This window comes from Eleutherodactylus coqui, chromosome 3, assembly GCF_035609145.1.
Source record: "Eleutherodactylus coqui strain aEleCoq1 chromosome 3, aEleCoq1.hap1, whole genome shotgun sequence".
In the NCBI taxonomy this organism is placed as follows: domain Eukaryota; kingdom Metazoa; phylum Chordata; class Amphibia; order Anura; family Eleutherodactylidae; genus Eleutherodactylus; species Eleutherodactylus coqui.
In genome coordinates this window covers 4,255,653-4,277,715 of record NC_089839.1, presented here as the reverse complement: position 1 = coordinate 4,277,715, position 22,063 = coordinate 4,255,653, and the positions used below count along the sequence as shown (strand labels likewise).

Here is a 22,063-nt window from a genome sequence, read left to right as displayed (position 1 = left end):
TCAGCGATGTGTGAACGCAGCCGTATGCTGTGTGATGCTCGGGTCTCAGCGATGTGTGAACGCAGCCGTATGCTGTGTGATGCTCGGGTCTCAGCGATGTGTGAACGCAGCCTTATGCTGTGTGATGCTCGGGTCTCAGCGATGTGTGAACGCAGCCTTATCCTGTGTGATGCTCAGGTCTCAGCTATGTGTGAACGCAGCCTTATGCTGTGTGATGCTCGGGTCTCAGTTATTTGTGAACGCAGCCTTATCCTGTGTGATGCTCAGGTCTCAGCGATGTGTGAACGCAGCCTTATGCTGTGTGATGCTCGGGTCTCAGCGATGTGTGAACGCAGCCTTATGCTGTGTGATGCTCGGGTCTCAGCGATGTGTGAACGCAGCCTTATGCTGTGTGATGCTCGGGTCTCAGCTATGTGTGAACGCAGCCTTATGCTGTGTGATGCTCGGGTCTCAGCTATGTGTGAACGCAGCCTTATGCTGTGTGATGCTCGGGTCTCAGCTATGTGTGAACGCAGCCTTATCCTGTGTGATGCTCGTGTCTCAGCGATGTGTGAACGCAGCCTTATGCTGTGTGATGCTCGGGTCTCAGCTATGTGTGAACGCAGCCTTATGCTGTGTGATGCTCGGGTCTCAGCTATGTGTGAACGCAGCCTTATGCTGTGTGATGCTCGGGTCTCAGCTATGTGTGAACGCAGCCTTATGCTGTGTGATGCTCGGGTCTCAGCTATGTGTGAACGCAGCCTTATGCTGTGTGATGCTCGGGTCTCAGCTATTTGTGAACACAGCCTTATGCTGTGTGATGCTCGGGTCTCAGCGATGTGTGAACGCAGCCTTATGCTGTGTGATGCTCGGGTCTCCGCTATGTGTGAACGCAGCCTTATGCTGTGTGATGCTCGGGTCTCAGCGATGTGTGAACGCAGCCTTATGCTGTGTGATGCTCGTGTCTCAGCTATGTGTGAACTCAGCATTATGCTGTGTGATGCTCGGGTCTCAGCTATGTGTGAAAGTAGCCTTATGCTGTGTGATGCTCGGGTCTCCGCTATGTGTGAACGCAGCCTTATGCTGTGTGATGCTCAGGTCTCCGCTATGTGTGAACACAGCCTTATGCTGTGTGATGCTCGGGTCTCAGCTATGTGTGAACGCAGCCTTATGCTGTGTGACGCTCGGGTCTCAGCTATGTGTGAACGCAGCCTTATGCTGTGTGACGCTCGGGTCTCAGCGATGTGTGAACGCAGCCTTATGCTGTGTGATGCTCGGGTCTCAGCGATGTGTGAACGCAGCCTTATGCTGTGTGATGCTCAGGTCTCAGCTATGTGTGAACGCAGCCTTATGCTGTGTGATGCTCGTGTCTCAGCTATGTGTGAACGCAGCCTTATGCTGTGTGATGCTCAGGTCTCAGCTATGTGTGAACGCAGCCTTATGCTGTGTGATGCTCGGGTCTCAGCTATGTGTGAACGCAGCCTTATGCTGTGTGATGCTCGGGTCTCAGCGATGTGTGAACGCAGCCTTATGCTGTGTGATGCTCGGGTCTCAGCGATGTGTGAACGCAGCCTTATGCTGTGTGATGCTCGGGTCTCAGCGATGTGTGAACGCAGCCTTATGCTGTGTGATGCTCGGGTCTCAGCGATGTGTGAACGCAGCCTTATGCTGTGTGATGCTCGGGTCTCAGCGATGTGTGAACGCAGCCTTATGCTGTGTGATGCTCGGGTCTCAGCGATGTGTGAACGCAGCCTTATGCTGTGTGATGCTCGGGTCTCAGCGATGTGTGAACGCAGCCTTATGCTGTGTGATGCTCGGGTCTCATCTATGTGTGAACGCAGCCTTAAGCTGTGTGATGCTCGGGTCTCTGCTATGTGTGAACGCAGCCTTATGCTGTGTGATGCTCGGGTCTCCGCTATGTGTGAACGCAGCCTTATGCTGTGTGATGCTCGGGTCTCCGCTATGTGTGAACGCAGCCTTATGCTGTGTGATGCTCGGGTCTCCGCTATGTGTGAACGCAGCCTTATGCTGTGTGATGCTCGTGTCTCAGCGATGTGTGAACGCAGCCTTATGCTGTGTGATGCTCGGGTCTCAGCGATGTGTGAACGCAGCCTTATGCTGTGTGATGCTCGGGTCTCAGCTATGTGTGAACGCAGCCTTATGCTGTGTGATGCTCGGGTCTCGTGTCTCAGGTCTCTGGTGGAAGCGGTCTTACCTCAAGTCCAGTTCCTTTGTTCTAAGGAAATTTAAAATGGGTGCAAACGCAGTTGGATCGCGATCGATAAATATCTGTAAAAGAGGGAAAATTGACATAACTGATTAGGATGAGCCGAACACCAAGACCTTCCTGTCGGTGTGACATATAATAAGCCTGATCTGACTTCTTAGAGCCTCCGGCGTATCGCTACAATGTATCCCAGAGGGCTCTCCAGTCACCTGACAGACGCCCAGAGTCCCAGCGGCCTCCGCCAAGCTGTTACCTGTCACCGTACCTTATTCATTTCTTGAAACTCTATAGAAAAGTGCAGTCAATACTTTTCTATGCAGATGTATATATATATCCTATTAACAAAGGAGCCTATGGGCAATGTGTGACAATGAAGTGTTGTACCCGTAGCCTCTCGATGTATAGCTGAGCGCCTTATGGAACTAATACCCTTAACGAATCCCCTCCACATCGGTTCCTTCAGCTCCCTCTTGGAATGGAGCCGAGGTGGCGCGGCCGTTCCCGACCTGGTATCTTATGGCATTGATGGGTCAGAGGTCACAGCTTACCAAGCAATGAGCAGCAGGGACCGAGGAGCATTGCTAAGCAGATCAGAGCCGTCACTACGGATGTAGCAACCGTTAACCTGACAGATAATGACACTACAACACTATACGGAGTTAGCACAATGCGCCTGTCATGTTAATGATTGCTACATTTGTACTTTATCATTTCACTTTAAAATGTCCCCTTGGGGAGCCGAGGCGAAGAACTAGGGGGAGTGAGAAGGTTCTACATGAAAGGTCCATTCATGGGGCAAGTATTTACCAAGGTGAGCCCGCCGGGGTGAAAATGTGCAGCGCAAACCAGAAGCTGAAACCTGTGGATCCGCAGCTGAATCCGGACAACCGTAACCCTGCTTCAGGGGCGAAACCACCCAAATGATGGAATTAGTGATTAATGATGGAAATCAGAGAAAGACGGGAAACGTTTAGGCAAAACAGTAGAAAAAAAATGGTATAATGAGGAATATTACTCACTGCGCCCGTTTCATCCCGCAATGTTGAGATCCGGCCGCTCAGTAGACTGCAAGACAAACCAGGACAGAAGATGAACGGATGCCCCCTACAGAGAGCGCCCCACGCACGGCGCCGAGAGCGCCATACACACGGCGCCGAGAGCGCCATACACACGGCGCCGAGAGCGCCATACACACGGCGCCGAGAGCGCCATACACACGGCGCCGAGAGCGCCATACACACGGCGCCGAGAGCGCCATACACACGGCGCCGAGAGCGCCATACACACGGCGCCGAGAGCGCCATACACACGGCGCCGAGAGCGCCATACACACGGCGCCGAGAGCGCCATACACACGGCGCCGAGAGCGCCATACACACGGCGCCGAGAGCGCCATACACACGGCGCCGAGAGCGCCATACACACGGTGCCGAGAGCGCTATACACATTACTGACGGCCAGGTACAGGCGTGGACAACACTTTAGACGCCAACCCCCATGCACTACCGTGGCGTGTTATACGGGCCGTGAATTCTTTTTAGCTAGTACTACGCAGTTGTGAGTGGCCCAATAGCAATCAATGGGTTATTGGCAGCCCGGGTTGTGGGCGCGATGCACAAGGGTAATGCGCCCGTGTCATCTGGCCTTGGTCGGCTGTTTCTATGTAACTGAACTACAATTTTAAGCGTTACATACATTTTTACACATCAAGTTTAGGTAAAGACCCGATATTTACAGTGTTGACCCTTATTTTTCAAGGCTTCTGCGGTTCGCCTGGACACGCTGGGTATCAGCTTCTGGGCCAAATCCTGGCTGATGACGACCCATTCCTTTTAATCAGTGCTTGGAGTTTATCACAGTTTGTGGTTTTGTTTGTCTGCCCGCCTTCTGAGGATGGACCACAAGTTCTCAATGGGAGGAGACCTGCGGAGATTCCTGGCCACGGGCCCAAAAGGTCACTATTGTGATCAGCAAACCACTTCGTTATCTCTTTGGCCTTGTAACATAGAATGGTAGTTGGAAGGGACCTCCAGGATCATCGGGTCCTCCGGGGTCATCCGGTCCAACCCCCTGCTCAGTGCAGGATTCACTAAATCATCCCAGATGTCTGTCCGCATCTGAAGACTTACATTGAAGGAGAACTCTCCACCTCCCGTGGTAACCTGTTCCACTCATTGATCCCCTCACTGTCTAAAATCTAATCTGTGTCTCCTCCCTCTCAGTTTCATCCCATTGCTTCTAGTCTTTCCTTGTGCAGATGAGAATAGGGCTGATCCCTCTGCACTGTGACAGCCCTTCAGATATTTGTAGGCAGCTATTAAGTCTCCTCTCAGCCTTCTCTTCTGCTAAACATTCCCAGATCCTTTACCTGTTCCTCATAGGACATGATTTGCAGACCGCTCACCATCTTGGTAACTCTTCTCTGAACTTGCTCCAGTTTGTCTGTCTTGTATAAATTGGGGGGCCCAGAACTGGTCCCAGTATTCCAGATGGGGTCTGACTAAGGAAGAGTAGAGGGGGATAATGACCTCACGTGATCTAGACTCTATGCTTCTCCTAATACATCCCAGAATTGGGTTTGCCTTTTTGGCTGCTGCATCACATTGTTGACTCATGTTCAGTCTATGATCTATTAGTATACCCAAGTCTTTTTCACATGTGCTGCTGCTTAGCCCAATTCCTCCCATTCTGTATGTGCTTTTTTTTAGATTTTCTTGCCAGATGTAGGACTTTGCCTTTCTCCTTGTTAAATACCTTTCTGTTAGTCGCCACCCACTGTTCAAGCCTTTTTAGATCTTTTTAAGTACTCTCTCTCTCTCTCTCTCTCTCTCTCTTCCCTAACTTTAGCTATCCCTCCCAGCTTTGTGTCGTTGGCAAATTTGATCAGTTTCCCACAATTCGCTCCTCCAGACCATTTATAACAATGTTGACCAACACTGGGCCCAGGACAGAGCCTTGTGGTCCCCACTTGATACATTCTTCCACTTGGATGTGCAGCCATTTATGACCCCTCTTTGATCACTCAGCCAGTTGTGAATCCACCTAACAGTTGCCTTGTCAATCCCAGATTTGGTCATTTTCCCAATATGTCTGGTATGAGATACTTTGTCAAATGCTTTACTAAAGTCAAGTTATACTATATCCACCGCATAGTGCTCCATCATGCTGGAGAAAGCATTGCACATTACCATACTGCTCTTGGATGGTTGCGAGAAGTTGCTCTTGGCCAGATCTCAGGACCCCCAAGCTCGAGCAGTGGATGATCTAGTAGTTCCACGGACAGAATTCCAGTTCCTGTAAGTCTTTTTTACCTTCCCACTAATCCCACAACTTCTCAATTAGATCAAGATGGAAGGCCTTCTGGTAAACGTTATTTAGATCCCACTCTTTATCCATGGCAGTGCTCTTAGGCCATGAGTGAGCCCACTCCAGAAGAACTATGGATGGATACAATTAAGGCAGAACAAGGTCTTCATTGATGTGGAATGCCGACATCACCTTAGGTAGAAAAGAAGACACAGGATGCAGGACCATTTTGTCTTGATGAAAGACTGTAAACAGAGGCTTGGCTGACAAAGCTGAGAGCTCTGAGACCTCTTGGCTCGATTTGACCGCTACCAAGGTGGTCACCTTCGAAGTGACTAAAAAGCTGATTTGGCCCATGTCAAGATCTTCGCTGCATGCTCTATGACCTGGCTGCTGCAGGTCCCACCTTGATGACTAATGTATGCAACAGCCATCGCATTGTCGGTTCGCTCCCGTACTGATAGCCCTGTCAGCTGGAGTGCGAAGCGATGAAGGGACAGGAAAATGACTCAAAGTTCCAACACGTTTCTTGGTAGCTTGGTCTCCTTTTTCGACCAAGTTCCTTGCACCGAGAGGTTCTTCAGAATATCCCCCAGCCGGAAAGGCCTGCATCCATGGTGAGTACCTGCCATTGGAGGGTCAGAAAGGAGCGTCCCAGATGGATGCATGGAGACTCAAACCACTAAAACAGGGAGTGCAGCATCTGCAGAAGTAGTCAGATCTTAAGATCGAGGGAGGTCACCATATGGATCCGCTAAGATTTCAGACACCAAAACAGGGAGCATTGAATGTGCAAAGGTAGTTGGATCTTCCAATCGAGGTAGGTCACAGACTTGTCCCATTTCGAGAGAATGGTCTACTTAAGAGGCCATGTGTGAAATTGGCCAAAAGAAATTGTCTAGAAGGAGGAGACCATCACCCTCAGCTGCCTCATGCAGTGACAAATAGTCGTGGGATTCGGAGTTTGCAAAGAACATACATGCTTCTGAAGTATTTTTGGCGTTTGAACGAAGGATAGACCCAGAAAATCCAGCCCCCAGGAAACAGCTGAGTGGCTCTGGCAGCCCTCCCGGTATGTACGTCCAGCAGAAGTCAGGTGACCGCAGAAGTTAATTAGAGGAGTCAGTGTCACCAACCCAGACTCCTGGCATCATGGCTCCCAGTACGTGAGTGCTGATGTCAGACCAGGCGGCCTCTGATTGGCTTCAGCGGTCACCTGTTATTTATGCCATGCCGAACGGTTGAAAAAAATCTTTATAATGGGAAAACTCCTTCAAGTGCTCAAGAAAATTTGCAGTGAAGGACAATCCTACATAATAGATGTATTCCCTGGAACAACCATGTTGGGGGGCCGATGTAGACTCAAAATACTTCAAGACAGAGAGCGGAGACATACCGGTGATGTTATTACCTACCTAGAGAAGAAGGAGTCCGGGATCCACATGAGCGTCTGCCTGGATGTGCTGAACCTGCAAAACAACCAATAAAGTGTTACATATCTAAAGCACTAGAAACGTGGGGTCATCGGGGGCCACAGCCGGCAATCAGGATCACATCAACAGGTAACGGACGATTTACTAAACCCGCCCCTGCGATTGTAGTAGAGGGCATGGAAGGCATATCTGCAGGGATCGCCCTTAAAATACAGGGACAGTCTCAGAAAATTAACGACTGCCGGCAATTATGCTGAATATAATGAGAAGCTCAGAGACAAATCGCTAAGCAGCGGTCTACAGTGATGAAGCCCCCGCTGGCAGCGCACCGTGGGAGATGTAGCTTTACAACAGTTTGTAGACCGCAAAGCTATGTAGGAGGTGGCGGCCATAAATCATTAGTCGCAGGCTGACGATTACTTCTCATTCATAGGACCAAGGAAGCATAAATGCCCCGAATACCTCTGTTCTCCGATGTTCACTACTAGAGCCGGCCCTCGAGGACCACCAGTGCAGCAGAGCGATCCCTGGAACGAACAATTCGCCCCATCCGATATCGTATGAAGAAATGACAGATATGAATGGTATTTTATATAGGTAACAGGGGTTGTCCGGGACCCCAATATCATTAATCGGGCTCCGAGTGCCATTGTGTGGGGGCCAAAACCAAAATAATGACACCCAAGTATTCAACGCAGACAGGGCTGTTAGGCCTTCTTCACACGGGCTACAAAATCAGCACTATGTTTTGTAGCCTGAACACCGCAAGAGTGGGGATTGGTGAGAACACCCATCCCAACAAAGGGTTGATAGATGGAGGGCACACCCTCTGTGACGTCATCAGCCCTCGGCCGTGTAATCCCAGAGGGCCGATGGGATGCCATGTTAGGCTGGGTGCCACACAATGGTGTCCAGTGTTAGCTATGATTAGCGATAATGCATTGCAGTACAGAAATATTGCAATGTATTATCAGAGCAATCGTAACATCACAGGTTCAAGTCCCTCACAAGGGACATAAAATGTAAAAATAAATAAGTATATTTAAAAAAACTACATGTAAAAAAAACACAAAAAAAAAGTAGAAAAAGAAATAAAAATTTTGTACACTTTCCCCTAAAAAAAACCCACGTTTGATATTGTTGCATCCATAACAACCCGTACTGTAAACTCTACACGCCTTTTATCCTACACAGTAATCAAACAGGTCCTAGAAGTGACTGTGCCGGCGCAAAAACACAGTGACCGCACGGGAAACCTGCGAATCCTCTGCTGCTTTGTGCGGTAAAACAATGGACTGCACGTTTACGGCCCCCCAAAAACAGAAGCGCAGAAATACGCAGGGGATCGGCATTCTTTGGTCTGTGACTACGCAGTGTATTCGTAGACCGAAGCGCTCTCCTGTCGGTAACATCTGCTCTGAGTCTGCGGCCGCCGTCGCAGGTTTCGGCTTCTTCATTGAAGCCGGCGGCTAATATTGACATAATCTATATTCCGCAGCGCAGGTAAAGTTCGGCACAGATTTAGTCATCTCATCCGTGTTTCTGCTGCTGTAAACGCTGCAGAGTTTCTGTACAGAAAACGATCCCCGTGTGAAAATGGCCTAAAGGAGCCCCTCATTCTGATGACAGCGGGGGTCCCAGATATCAGAGCCCCCACCTGGCAAGTCATAAAAGTGAAAAAAAAGGTGCCGCCATGCGGGACCCGTTAACACGCGCTCTCAACCGGCGCGGCTCTTTCACATCATCTTCTTCTAAGGATGTCATCACATCTTCGCTGGAGGCTCCGGTGCAGAACCGTCCGGGATGAAGCAGCCGCGCCATTTCATCCAGTAAAATGCGCAAGGACAAGACGGAAGCTGGATGGCCCCATTACATTAAAAAGGGCTCCATCCCGCGCCGTTCGCTTCTGTCACAGGATGGAGCCGCTCCCTGCGGGGATCCCGCTTTTCTGCCCCTATGACAGACGTGAGTGGAAACCAAAGGCGGTAGGTTGTTGTATCCTTTTTACAGTGGGGCTCTGTGGGTGAGGTGTCCCACTGACGTGAGGTGATGAGTGGACGCTCTCGCGCCCGCCTTAGCGTCAAGTTCAGGTGAGGCCGCTCTCGCGCCGGCACTAGCGTCAAGTTCAGGTGAGGCCGCTCTCGCGCCGGCACTAGCGTCAAGTTCAGGTGAGGCCGCTCTCGCGCCGGCACTAGCGTCAAGTTCAGGTGAGGCCGCTCTCGCGCCGGCACTAGCGTCAAGTTCAGGTGAGGCCGCTCTCGCGCCGGCTTTAGCGTCAAGTTCAGGTGAGGCCGCTCTCGCGCCGGCACTAGCGTCAAGTTCAGGTGAGGCCGCTCTGGCGCCGGCACTAGCGTCAAGTTCAGGTGAGGCCGCTCTGGCGCCGGCACTAGCGTCAAGTTCAGGTGAGGCCGCTCTGGCGCCGGCACTAGCGTCAAGTTCAGGTGAGGCCGCTCTGGCGCCGGCACTAGCGTCAAGTTCAGGTGAGGCCGCTCTGGCGCCGGCACTAGCGTCAAGTTCAGGTGAGGCCGCTCTGGCGCCGGCACTAGCGTCAAGTTCAGGTGAGGCCGCTCTGGCGCCGGCACTAGCGTCAAGTTCAGGTGAGGCCGCTCTGGCGCCGGCACTAGCGTCAAGTTCAGGTGAGGCCGCTCTGGCGCCGGCACTAGCGTCAAGTTCAGGTGAGGCCGCTCTGGCGCCGGCACTAGCGTCAAGTTCAGGTGAGGCCGCTCTGGCGCCGGCACTAGCGTCAAGTTCAGGTGAGGCTGCTCTCGCGCCGGCACTAGCGTCAAGTTCAGGTGAGGCCGCTCTCACGCCCGCCTTAGCGTCAAGTTAACGTGAGGCCGCTCTCACGCCCGCCTTAGCGTCAAGTTCAGGTGAGGCCGCTCTCGCGCCAGCCTTAGCGTCAAGTTCAGGTGAGGCCGCTCTCGCACCGGTGTTAGGGTCAGTTCAGGGTTTCCGTCTTTCTGCTCCGTTTTTGGAGGAGAGAAACAAATAAAACTGATACTTTTTTTTGCCCATTAATTTCAATGGCTTTTCAAATAAAGTGCAGTCAGACCGCGAGGCGTCCGTTTGTTTCCATCTTGTCAGGTTTCCGTTTTTTGGATGGAGATACGAGGATCTACTCACTTCTGCGTCACGGACTGTTCTGTTGTGGGAACATAAAAACGCAATCCATTAGATAACGGTTCCGTCTCATGACAGGACCAAATTGCGCTGAGCGGGCCCCATCGACTATGACAGCGTCCGTTTGCTTTCTGCGCCCGACCACCATTTTTACCAAACAAAAATGTCCTACACCGAAGGCGCCGACGCAGATGTGACTACAGTCTGGCCTCGTGTCCGCGGCACGTGACGATTTTTCATGTAGATTTCCGCAGCGGATGCACCGCGGGTCACCATTAAATACATTTTTTATTGCGTATTGCAGTTTTTTTGCACTACGGATAATCCGCACATAAAAAATCCGCAACCCACCCCCACCCCCGCCCCCGCCCCCACCCCCGCCCCCGCCCCCACCCCCAGCATTTTCCCAGCCTTCCTAAATGAATTTAGCCCTGAAATCCGCAATGCTTCCCCAAATGTGTTTGCGGATCGTAGGCTCCCAGAGATGAAAGGAGCCGCAGTAAAACGGAGCACGCCGTGACATATCGTCCGCAAATCAAATAAAAACAAATCCGCAGGTGGTAAATGAACGGACGCCCCATGCTTCCCTGCGGGCGGCTTGATACGTGGGTGCAACGTGCGGATTCCGCAACTCAAGTCCGCCCGTGGACATTAGGCCTTACGCTGCAGACTGCGCTCCTGCTGACACAAGATGGAAACCTATCAGAAAAGCAGCAAACTGACGCCATTCTGTTCGCTTTACGCTTTTTTGAAACCCCACTGAAATAAATGAGAAAAGAAAACAGATCAAAGTTATTTCATTTTCAAAGACGGAGCAGAGACAGACACACTGATCCGACCCCAACGCCGGCGCGCAGAGGGACACCCTGAACCGACCCCAACGCCGGCGCGCAGAGGGACACACTGAACCGACCCCAACACCGGCGCGCAGAGGGACACACTGAACCGACCCCAACGCCGGCGCGCAGAGGGACGCCCTGAACCGACCCCAACACCGGCGCGCAGAGGGACCGAACCCCTGAACCGACCCCAACGCCGGCGCGCAGAGGGACACACTGATCCGACCCCAACACCGGCGCGCAGAGGGACGCCCTGAACCGACCCCAACGCCGACGCGCAGAGGGACCGAACCCCTGAACCGACCCCAACGCCGGCGCGCAGAGGGACACACTGATCCGACCCCAACACCGGCGCGCAGAGGGACGCCCTGAACCGACCCCAACGCCGGCGCGCAGAGGGACGCCCTGAACCGACCCCAACGCCGGCGCGCAGAGGGACCGAACCCCTGAACCGACCCCAACGCCGGCGCGCAGAGGGACACACTGATCCGACCCCAACACCGGCGCGCAGAGGGACACCCTGAACCGACCCCAACGCCGGCGCGCAGAGGGACACACTGAACCGACCCCAACACCGGCGCGCAGAGGGACACACTGAACCGACCCCAACGCCGGCGCGCAGAGGGACGCCCTGAACCGACCCCAACACCGGCGCGCAGAGGGACCGAACCCCTGAACCGACCCCAACGCCGGCGCGCAGAGGGACACACTGATCCGACCCCAACACCGGCGCGCAGAGGGACGCCCTGAACCGACCCCAACGCCGACGCGCAGAGGGACCGAACCCCTGAACCGACCCCAACGCCGGCGCGCAGAGGGACACACTGATCCGACCCCAACACCGGCGCGCAGAGGGACGCCCTGAACCGACCCCAACGCCGGCGCGCAGAGGGACGCCCTGAACCGACCCCAACGCCGGCGCGCAGAGGGACCGAACCCCTGAACCGACCCCAACGCCGGCGCGCAGAGGGACACACTGATCCGACCCCAACACCGGCGCGCAGAGGGACGCCCTGAACCGACCCCAACGCCGGCGCGCAGAGGGACCGAACCCCTGAACCGACCCCAACGCCGGCGCGCAGAGGGACACACTGATCCGACCCCAACACCGGCGCGCAGAGGGACACACTGAACCGACCCCAACGCCGGCGCGCAGAGGGACACACTGAACCGACCCCAACGCCGGCGCGCAGAGGGACACACTGAACCGACCCCAACGCCGGCGCGCAGAGGGACACACTGAACCGACCCCAACGCCGGCGCGCAGAGGGACACACTGAACCGACCCCAACGCCGGGGCGCAGAGGGACACACTGAACCGACCCCAACACCGGCGCGCAGAGGGACACCCTGAACCGACCCCAACACCGGCGCGCAGAGGGACACCCTGAACCGACCCCCACACCGGCGCGCAGAGGGACACCCTGAACCGACCCCAACACCGGCGCGCAGAGGGACCGAACCTCTGAACCGACCCCCACACCAGCGCGCAGAGGAACCGAGCCCCTGACCGGCTCCAACGCCGGCGCGCAAAGGGACCGAACCCCTAAACCGACCCCCACACCGGAGCGCAGAGGGACCGAACCCCTGAACCGACCCCCACACCGGCGCGCAGAGGGACCGAACCCCTGAACCGACCCCCACACCGGCGCGCAGAGGGACCGAACCCCTGAACCGACCCCCACACCGGCGCGCAGAGGGACCGAAACCCTGAACCGACCCCCACACCGGCGCGCAGAGGGACCGAAACCCTGAACTGACCCCCACGCCGGCGCGCAGAGGGACCAAACCCCTGAACCGACCCAAACGTCGGCGCGCAGAGGGACCGAACCTCTGAACCGACCCCAACGCCGGCGCGCAGAGGGACCGAACCCCTGAACCGACCCCAACGCCGACACGCAGAGGGACCGAACCCCTGAACCGACCCAAATGCGTAGACGGACCGGACCCCTGAACCGACGCCGACGTGCTGAGGGACCGAAACCCTGAAATGACCCCCAACGCTGACACACAGAGGGACCGGAACCCTGAACCGACCCCAACGCCGGGCCATAGACTGACCGAAGCCCTGAACCGTCCCCAACACCGACGCGCAGAGGGACCGAAACCCTGAACCAACCCAAATGCGTAGACGGACTGAACCCCTGAACCTACCCCGACGTGCTGAGGGACAGAAAACCCTGAACTGACCCCAACGCTGACGCACAGAGGGACCGTAACCCTGTACCGACCCCAACGTCGGCACGTAGATGGACCGTAACCATGATACCGATCCCAACGCCGACGCGCAGAGGGACCGCAACCCTAAATCAACCCCCACGCCGGCGCGTAGACGGACCAAAACTTTGAACCGACCCCATCGCTGGAGCGAAGGGACCAAAACCCTGAACTGACCCCAACGCCGGCACGTAGACGGACAGAACCCCTGAACCGACCCCAACGCCAGCGCGTAGACGGACCGAAACCCTGAACCGACCCCAACGCCAGCGCGTAGACGAACCGAAACCCTGAACCGACCCCAACGCCAGCGCGTAGACGAACCGAAACCCTGAACCGACCCCAACGCTGCTGCATAGACGGACCGAAACCCTGAACCGGCCCCAACGCTGCTGCATAGACGGACCGAAACCCTGAACCGACCCCAACGCTGCTGCATAGACGGACCGAAACCCTGAACCGACCCCAACGCTGCTGCATAGACGGACCGAAACCCTGAACCGACCCCAACGCTGCTGCATAGACGGACCGAAACCCTGAACCGACCCCAACGCTGCTGCATAGATGGACCGAAAGCCTGAACCGACCCCAACGCTGATGCGAAGAGAGACGGAAACCCTGAACTGACCCCAATATCAATTCACAGAGGAACCTAAACCCTGAACCGACCCCAACGCCGATGCGCAGAGGGACCAAAACCTTAAACCATCCCCAACGCCGATGCGCAGAGGGACTGAAACCCTGAACCGACCCCAATGCCGATGCGCAGAGGGATCGAAACCCTGAACCGACCCCAACGCCGGCGCGCAGAAAGACTGACACTCTGAACCGACCCCAACGCCAGCGCGCAGAGGGACCGAATCCCTGAACCGACCCCAACGCCGGCGCGCAGAGGGACCGAATCCCTGAACCGACCCCAACGCCGGCACGCAGAGGGACCGAATCCCTGAACCGACCCCAACGCCGGCGCGCAGAGGGACCGAAACCGTGAACCGACCCCAACGCCGGCGCGCAGAGGGACCAAACCCCTGAACCGACCCAAACGTCGGCGCGCAGACGGACCGAACCTCTAAACCGACCCCAACGCTGGCGCGCAGACGGACCGAACCCCTGAACCGACCCCAACGCCGGCGCGCAGAGGGACCGAACCCCTGAACCGACCCAAAAGCCGACGCGCAGAGGGACCGAACCCCTGAACCGACACCAACGCCGGCGCGCAGAGGGACAGAAACTCTGAACCAGCCCCAACACGCAGAGGGACCGAACCCATGAACCGACCCAAAAGCCGACGCACAGAGGGACCGAACCCCTGAACCGACCCAAACGCCGATGCGCAGAGGGACCGAACCCCTGAACCAACACCAACGCCGGCACGCAGAGGGACCGAACCCCTGAACCGACATCAACGGCGACGCGCAGAGGGACCGAACCCCTGAGCCGACACCAACGCCGACGCGCAGAGGGACCGAAACCATAAACCTACCCAAACGCCGGCGCGCAGAGGGACTGAAACCGTGAACCGACCCCAACGCCGGCGCGCAGAGGGACCAAACCCCTGAACCGACCCAAACGTCGGCGCGCAGACGGACCGAACCTCTAAACCGACCCCAACGCTGGCACGCAGACGGACCGAACCCCTGAACCGACCCCAACGCCGGCGCGCAGAGGGACCGAACCCCTGAACCGACCCAAAAGCCGACGCGCAGAGGGACCGAACCCCTGAACCGACACCAACGCCGGCGCGCAGAGGGACAGAAACTCTGAACCAGCCCCAACACGCAGAGGGACCGAACCCATGAACCGACCCAAAAGCCGACACACAGAGGGACCGAACCCCTGAACCGACCCAAACGCCGATGCGCAGAGGGACCGAACCCCTGAACCAACACCAACGCCGGCACGCAGAGGGACCGAACCCCTGAACCGACATCAACGGCGACGCGCAGAGGGACCGAACCCCTGAGCCGACACCAACGCCGACGCGCAGAGGGACCGAAACCATAAACCTACCCAAACGCCGACACGCAGAGGGACCGAACCCCTGAACCGACACCAACGCCGGCGCATAGACGAACCGACCCCAACGCCGGTGCACTGAGGGACCGAAACCCTGAACCGACCCCAACGCCGGCGCGCAGAGGGACCAAACCCCTGAACCGACCCAAACGTCGGCGCGCAGACGGACCGAACCTCTAAACCGACCCCAACGCTGGCGCGCAGACGGACCGAACCCCTGAACCGACCCCAACGCCGGCGCGCAGAGGGACCGAACCCCTGAACCGACCCAAAAGCCGACGCGCAGAGGGACCGAACCCCTGAACCGACACCAACGCCGGCGCGCAGAGGGACAGAAACTCTGAACCAGCCCCAACACGCAGAGGGACCGAACCCATGAACCGACCCAAAAGCCGACGCACAGAGGGACCGAACCCCTGAACCGACCCAAACGCCGATGCGCAGAGGGACCGAACCCCTGAACCAACACCAACGCCGGCACGCAGAGGGACCGAACCCCTGAACCGACATCAACGGCGACGCGCAGAGGGACCGAACCCCTGAGCCGACACCAACGCCGACGCGCAGAGGGACCGAAACCATAAACCTACCCAAACGCCGGCGCGCAGAGGGACTGAAACCGTGAACCGACCCCAACGCCGGCGCGCAGAGGGACCAAACCCCTGAACCGACCCAAACGTCGGCGCGCAGACGGACCGAACCTCTAAACCGACCCCAACGCTGGCACGCAGACGGACCGAACCCCTGAACCGACCCCAACGCCGGCGCGCAGAGGGACCGAACCCCTGAACCGACCCAAAAGCCGACGCGCAGAGGGACCGAACCCCTGAACCGACACCAACGCCGGCGCGCAGAGGGACAGAAACTCTGAACCAGCCCCAACACGCAGAGGGACCGAACCCATGAACCGACCCAAAAGCCGACACACAGAGGGACCGAACCCCTGAACCGACCCAAACGCCGATGCGCAGAGGGACCGAACCCCTGAACCAACACCAACGCCGGCACGCAGAGGGACCGAACCCCTGAACCGACATCAACGGCGACGCGCAGAGGGACCGAACCCCTGAGCCGACACCAACGCCGACGCGCAGAGGGACCGAAACCATAAACCTACCCAAACGCCGACACGCAGAGGGACCGAACCCCTGAACCGACACCAACGCCGGCGCATAGACGAACCGACCCCAACGCCGGTGCACTGAGGGACCGAAACCCTGAACCGACCCCAACGCGCATAGATGGACCGTACCCCTGAACCGACCCCAACGCCGGCGCGCAGAGGGACCGAAACCCTGAACCGACCCAAATGCGTAGACGGACCGGACCCCTGAACCGACGCCGACGTGCTGAGGGACCGAAACCCTGAAATGACCCCCAACGCTGACACACAGAGGGACCGGAACCCTGAACCGACCCCAACGCGTAGAGAGATGGAAACCCTGAACCGACCCTAACGCGTAGACGGGCCAAACCCCTGAACCGACACCAACGCTGGCGCGTTGAGAGTCCGAAACCCTGAACCGACCCCAACGCCAGCGCGTAGATGGACCAAACCCCTGAACCGACCCCCATGCCGGCGCGCAGAGGGACCGAAACCCTAAACCGACCCCCACGCCGGCCCATAGACTGACCGAAGCCCTGAACCGTCCCCAACGCCGACGCGCAGAGGGACCGAAACCCTGAACCAACCCAAATGCGTAGACGGACCGAACCCCTGAAACGACCCCGACGTGCTGAGGGACAGAAAACCCTGAACTGACCCCAACGCTGACGCACAGAGGGACCGTAACCCTGTACCGACCCCAACGTCGGCACGTAGATGGACCGTAACCATGATACCGATCCCAACGCCGACGCGCAGAGGGACCGAAACCATAAACCTACCCAAACGCCGGCGCGCAGAGGGACTGAAACCGTGAACCGACCCCAACGCCGGCGCGCAGAGGGACCAAACCCCTGAACCGACCCAAACGTCGGCGCGCAGACGGACCGAACCTCTAAACCGACCCCAACGCTGGCACGCAGACGGACCGAACCCCTGAACCGACCCCAACGCCGGCGCGCAGAGGGACCGAACCCCTGAACCGACCCAAAAGCCGACGCGCAGAGGGACCGAACCCCTGAACCGACACCAACGCCGGCGCGCAGAGGGACAGAAACTCTGAACCAGCCCCAACACGCAGAGGGACCGAACCCATGAACCGACCCAAAAGCCGACACACAGAGGGACCGAACCCCTGAACCGACCCAAACGCCGATGCGCAGAGGGACCGAACCCCTGAACCAACACCAACGCCGGCACGCAGAGGGACCGAACCCCTGAACCGACATCAACGGCGACGCGCAGAGGGACCGAACCCCTGAGCCGACACCAACGCCGACGCGCAGAGGGACCGAAACCATAAACCTACCCAAACGCCGACACGCAGAGGGACCGAACCCCTGAACCGACACCAACGCCGGCGCATAGACGAACCGACCCCAACGCCGGTGCACTGAGGGACCGAAACCCTGAACCGACCCCAACGCGCATAGATGGACCGTACCCCTGAACCGACCCCAACGCCGGCGCGCAGAGGGACCGAAACCCTGAACCGACCCAAATGCGTAGACGGACCGGACCCCTGAACCGACGCCGACGTGCTGAGGGACCGAAACCCTGAAATGACCCCCAACGCTGACACACAGAGGGACCGGAACCCTGAACCGACCCCAACGCGTAGAGAGATGGAAACCCTGAACCGACCCTAACGCGTAGACGGGCCAAACCCCTGAACCGACACCAACGCTGGCGCGTTGAGAGTCCGAAACCCTGAACCGACCCCAACGCCAGCGCGTAGATGGACCAAACCCCTGAACCGACCCCCATGCCGGCGCGCAGAGGGACCGAAACCCTAAACCGACCCCCACGCCGGCCCATAGACTGACCGAAGCCCTGAACCGTCCCCAACGCCGACGCGCAGAGGGACCGAAACCCTGAACCAACCCAAATGCGTAGACGGACCGAACCCCTGAAACGACCCCGACGTGCTGAGGGACAGAAAACCCTGAACTGACCCCAACGCTGACGCACAGAGGGACCGTAACCCTGTACCGACCCCAACGTCGGCACGTAGATGGACCGTAACCATGATACCGATCCCAACGCCGACGCGCAGAGGGACCGCAACCCTAAATCAACCCCCACGCCGGCGCGTAGACGGACCAAAACTTTGAACCGACCCCATCGCTGGAGCGAAGGGACCAAAACCCTGAACTGACCCCAACGCCGGCACGTAGACGGACAGAACCCCTGAACCGACCCCAACGCCAGCGCGTAGACGGACCGAAACCCTGAACCGACCCCAACGCCAGCGCGCAGAGGGACAGAAACTCTGAACCAGCCCCAACACGCAGAGGGACCGAACCCATGAACCGACCCAAAAGCCGACACACAGAGGGACCGAACCCCTGAACCGACCCAAACGCCGATGCGCAGAGGGACCGAACCCCTGAACCAACACCAACGCCGGCACACAGAGGGACCGAACCCCTGAACCGACATCAACGGCGACGCGCAGAGGGACCGAACCCCTGAGCCGACACCAACGCCGACGCGCAGAGGGACCGAAACCATAAACCTACCCAAACGCCGACACGCAGAGGGACCGAACCCCTGAACCGACACCAACGCCGGCGCATAGACGAACCGACCCCAACGCCGGTGCACTGAGGGACCGAAACCCTGAACCGACCCCAACGCGCATAGATGGACCGTACCCCTGAACCGACCCCAACGCCGGCGCGCAGAGGGACCGAAACCCTGAACCGACCCAAATGCGTAGACGGACCGGACCCCTGAACCGACGCCGACGTGCTGAGGGACCGAAACCCTGAAATGACCCCCAACGCTGACACACAGAGGGACCGGAACCCTGAACCGACCCCAACGCGTAGAGAGATGGAAACCCTGAACCGACCCTAACGCGTAGACGGGCCAAACCCCTGAACCGACACCAACGCTGGCGCGTTGAGAGTCCGAAACCCTGAACCGACCCCAACGCCAGCGCGTAGATGGACCAAACCCCTGAACCGACCCCCATGCCGGCGCGCAGAGGGACCGAAACCCTAAACCGACCCCCACGCCGGCCCATAGACTGACCGAAGCCCTGAACCGTCCCCAACGCCGACGCGCAGAGGGACCGAAACCCTGAACCAACCCAAATGCGTAGACGGACCGAACCCCTGAAACGACCCCGACGTGCTGAGGGACAGAAAACCCTGAACTGACCCCAACGCTGACGCACAGAGGGACCGTAACCCTGTACCGACCCCAACGTCGGCACGTAGATGGACCGTAACCATGATACCGATCCCAACGCCGACGCGCAGAGGGACCGCAACCCTAAACCAACCCCAACGCCGGCGCGTAGACAGACCGAAACCCTAAACCGACCCCCACGCCGGCGCGCAGAGGGACCGAAACCCTGAACCGAACCCAACGCCGGCCCATAGACTGACCGAAGCCCTGAACCGTCCCCAACGCCGACGCGCAGAGGGACCGAAACCCTGAACCGACCCAAATGCGTAGACGGACCGAAACCTTGAACCGACCCCAACGCTGGAGCGAAGGGACCAAAACCCTGAACTGACCCCAACGCCGGCACGTAGACGGACAGAACCCCTGAACCGACCCCAACGCCAGCGCGTAGACGGACCGAAACCCTGAACCGACCCCAACGCCAGCGCGTAGACGGACCGAAACCCTGAACCGACCCCAACGCTGCTGCATAGACGGACCAAAACCCTGAACCGACCCCAACGCTGCTGCATAGACGGACCGAAACCCTGAACCGACCCCAACGCTGCTGCATAGACGGACCGAAACCCTGAACCGACCCCAACGCTGCTGCATAGATGGACCGAAACCCTGAACCGACCCCAACGCTGATGCATAGACGGACCGAAACCCTGAACCGACCCCAACGCTGATGCGAAGAGAGACGGAAACCCTGAACCGACCCCAACGCTGATGCATAGACGGACCGAAACCCTGAACCGACCCCAACGCTGATGCGAAGAGAGACGGAAACCCTGAACTGACCCCAATATCAATTCACAGAGGAACCTAAACCCTGAACCGACCCCAACGCCGATGCGCAGAGGGACCAAAACCTTAAACCAACCCCAACGCGCAGAGGGACCGAAACCCTGAACCGACCCCAATGCCGATGCGCAGAGGGATCGAAACCCTGAACCGACCCCAACGCCGGCGCGCAGAAAGACTGACACTCTGAACCGACCCCAACGCCAGCGCGCAGAGGGACCGAATCCCTGAACCGACCCCAACGCCGGCGCGCAGAGGAACCTAAACCCTGAACCGACGCCGATGCGCAGAGGGACCAAAACCTTAAACCAACCCCAACGCTGATGCGCAGAGGGACCGAAACCCTGAACCGACCCCAATGCCGATGCGCAGAGGGATCGAAACCCTGAACCGACCCCAACGCCGGCGCGCAGAAAGACTGACACTCTGAACCGACCCCAACGCCAGTGCGCAGAGGGACCGAAACCCTGAACCGACCCCAACGCCGGCACGCAGAGGGACCGAAACCCTGAACCGACAGCAACGCTGATGCAAAGAGAGGGGAAACCCTGAACCGACCCCAACACCAGAGCGCCAAGGGACCGAAACCCTCAACTGATCCCAACGCCGGCGCGTAGACGGACCGAAACCCTGAACCGACCCCAACGCTGATGGAAAGAGAGATGGAAACCCTAGAACCGACCCCAACACCGATTCGCAGAGGGACCTAAACCCTGAACCAACCCCGATGCGCAGAGGGACCGGAACCCTAAACCGACCCTAACGCCGATGTGCAGAGGGACAAAAACCCTTGAACCGACCCTAACGCCGATGTGCAGAGGGACCGAAACCCTGAAACGACCCCAATGCCGACCCACAGAGGGACCGAAACCCTGAACCGACTCCAATGCCGATGCAAAGAGAGATTGAAACCCTGAACCGACCCCAACGCCGGCGCGCAGAGGGACCAAAACCCTGAACTGACCCCAACGCTGATGCAAAGAGAGATTGAAACCCTGAACCGACCACAACGCCATGGCGCAGAGGGACGGAAACCCAGTGCCAGTGTGCAGCACCATAACGAACTCTGTGGTTGAATTCCTCCACCCCATGCACGGCATCTGCTTGCTGTCAGTGACTAGAAGACCTGATTACAATGTAAAGCAGAGACCCCAAGCCTCCCCCAATGCCCGACACAATGAATGGCGCCTCAGAGCAGCGGCCCTCAGGGCCATGATGGTGGCAGCAGTCTCCCCCACTGTACCTGGTGCCCCCCACATTCAGCTGGATGATCTCCCCGCTGCCCGGGTTGAAGTTCCCGGCCATGTCCGCTGCGGCCTCCAGTCTCTCCCGGATCCCCGGACTGGCGCTGAGGAGTTATCCCGGGAAGTCTGTCAGCAGCGCCGCTCACTCTTCCATGGAGGAGCCGCTCCAGGACAGCCAGCGGCCACACCGCCCGGAGCTCGTCATGTCCCGGCCGGAGTCACCGGAGGAGAAGGAGGAGGCTCCGGGATCCAGAGCTGGAAGAAGGCGGCGTCACCACAGGCCTCTTCCGCCATCCCGGACCCGGGCCGCCATGGTAACCATAGCAACCAATGCAGGGGATGAGAGAGAACGGCGGAGAGATGGCTCTACCTACCTGCCTGCCTACTTACCTGCCTGCATACCTACCTGTCACATCTATCCATCTACCTACCTACCTGTCTACATACCTTCCTACATACCTATCATATCTACCATATCTATCTATCTATGACATATATCTTTCTTTCTATCTCTGTATCGATCTGTCTAATATGTATATCTTAACTATTCTATCTATCTCCTATCTATCTCCTATCTATCTATCCATCTATCT

The 22,063-nt window shown here is 57.8% G+C and overlaps 1 protein-coding gene across 1 annotated transcript in view; it reads right to left on the bottom strand.

Annotated features, from left to right (window-relative positions):
• Positions 1 to 21,735, bottom strand: part of KCTD3 (potassium channel tetramerization domain containing 3) — a 93,430-nt gene extending 71,695 nt beyond the window's left edge. The window contains exons 1-4 of the mRNA XM_066595068.1: positions 21,470 to 21,735; positions 6,928 to 6,981; positions 3,226 to 3,271; positions 2,195 to 2,268 (exon numbers count right to left, since the gene is read on the bottom strand). Of these exons, the coding sequence (XP_066451165.1) occupies positions 2,195 to 2,268; positions 3,226 to 3,271; positions 6,928 to 6,981; positions 21,470 to 21,531 (236 nt within the window). The 5' untranslated portion in view covers positions 21,532 to 21,735. The remainder of the gene's footprint in view (positions 1 to 2,194; positions 2,269 to 3,225; positions 3,272 to 6,927; positions 6,982 to 21,469) is intronic.
• Between the last annotated feature and the right edge of the window lie 328 nt (positions 21,736 to 22,063).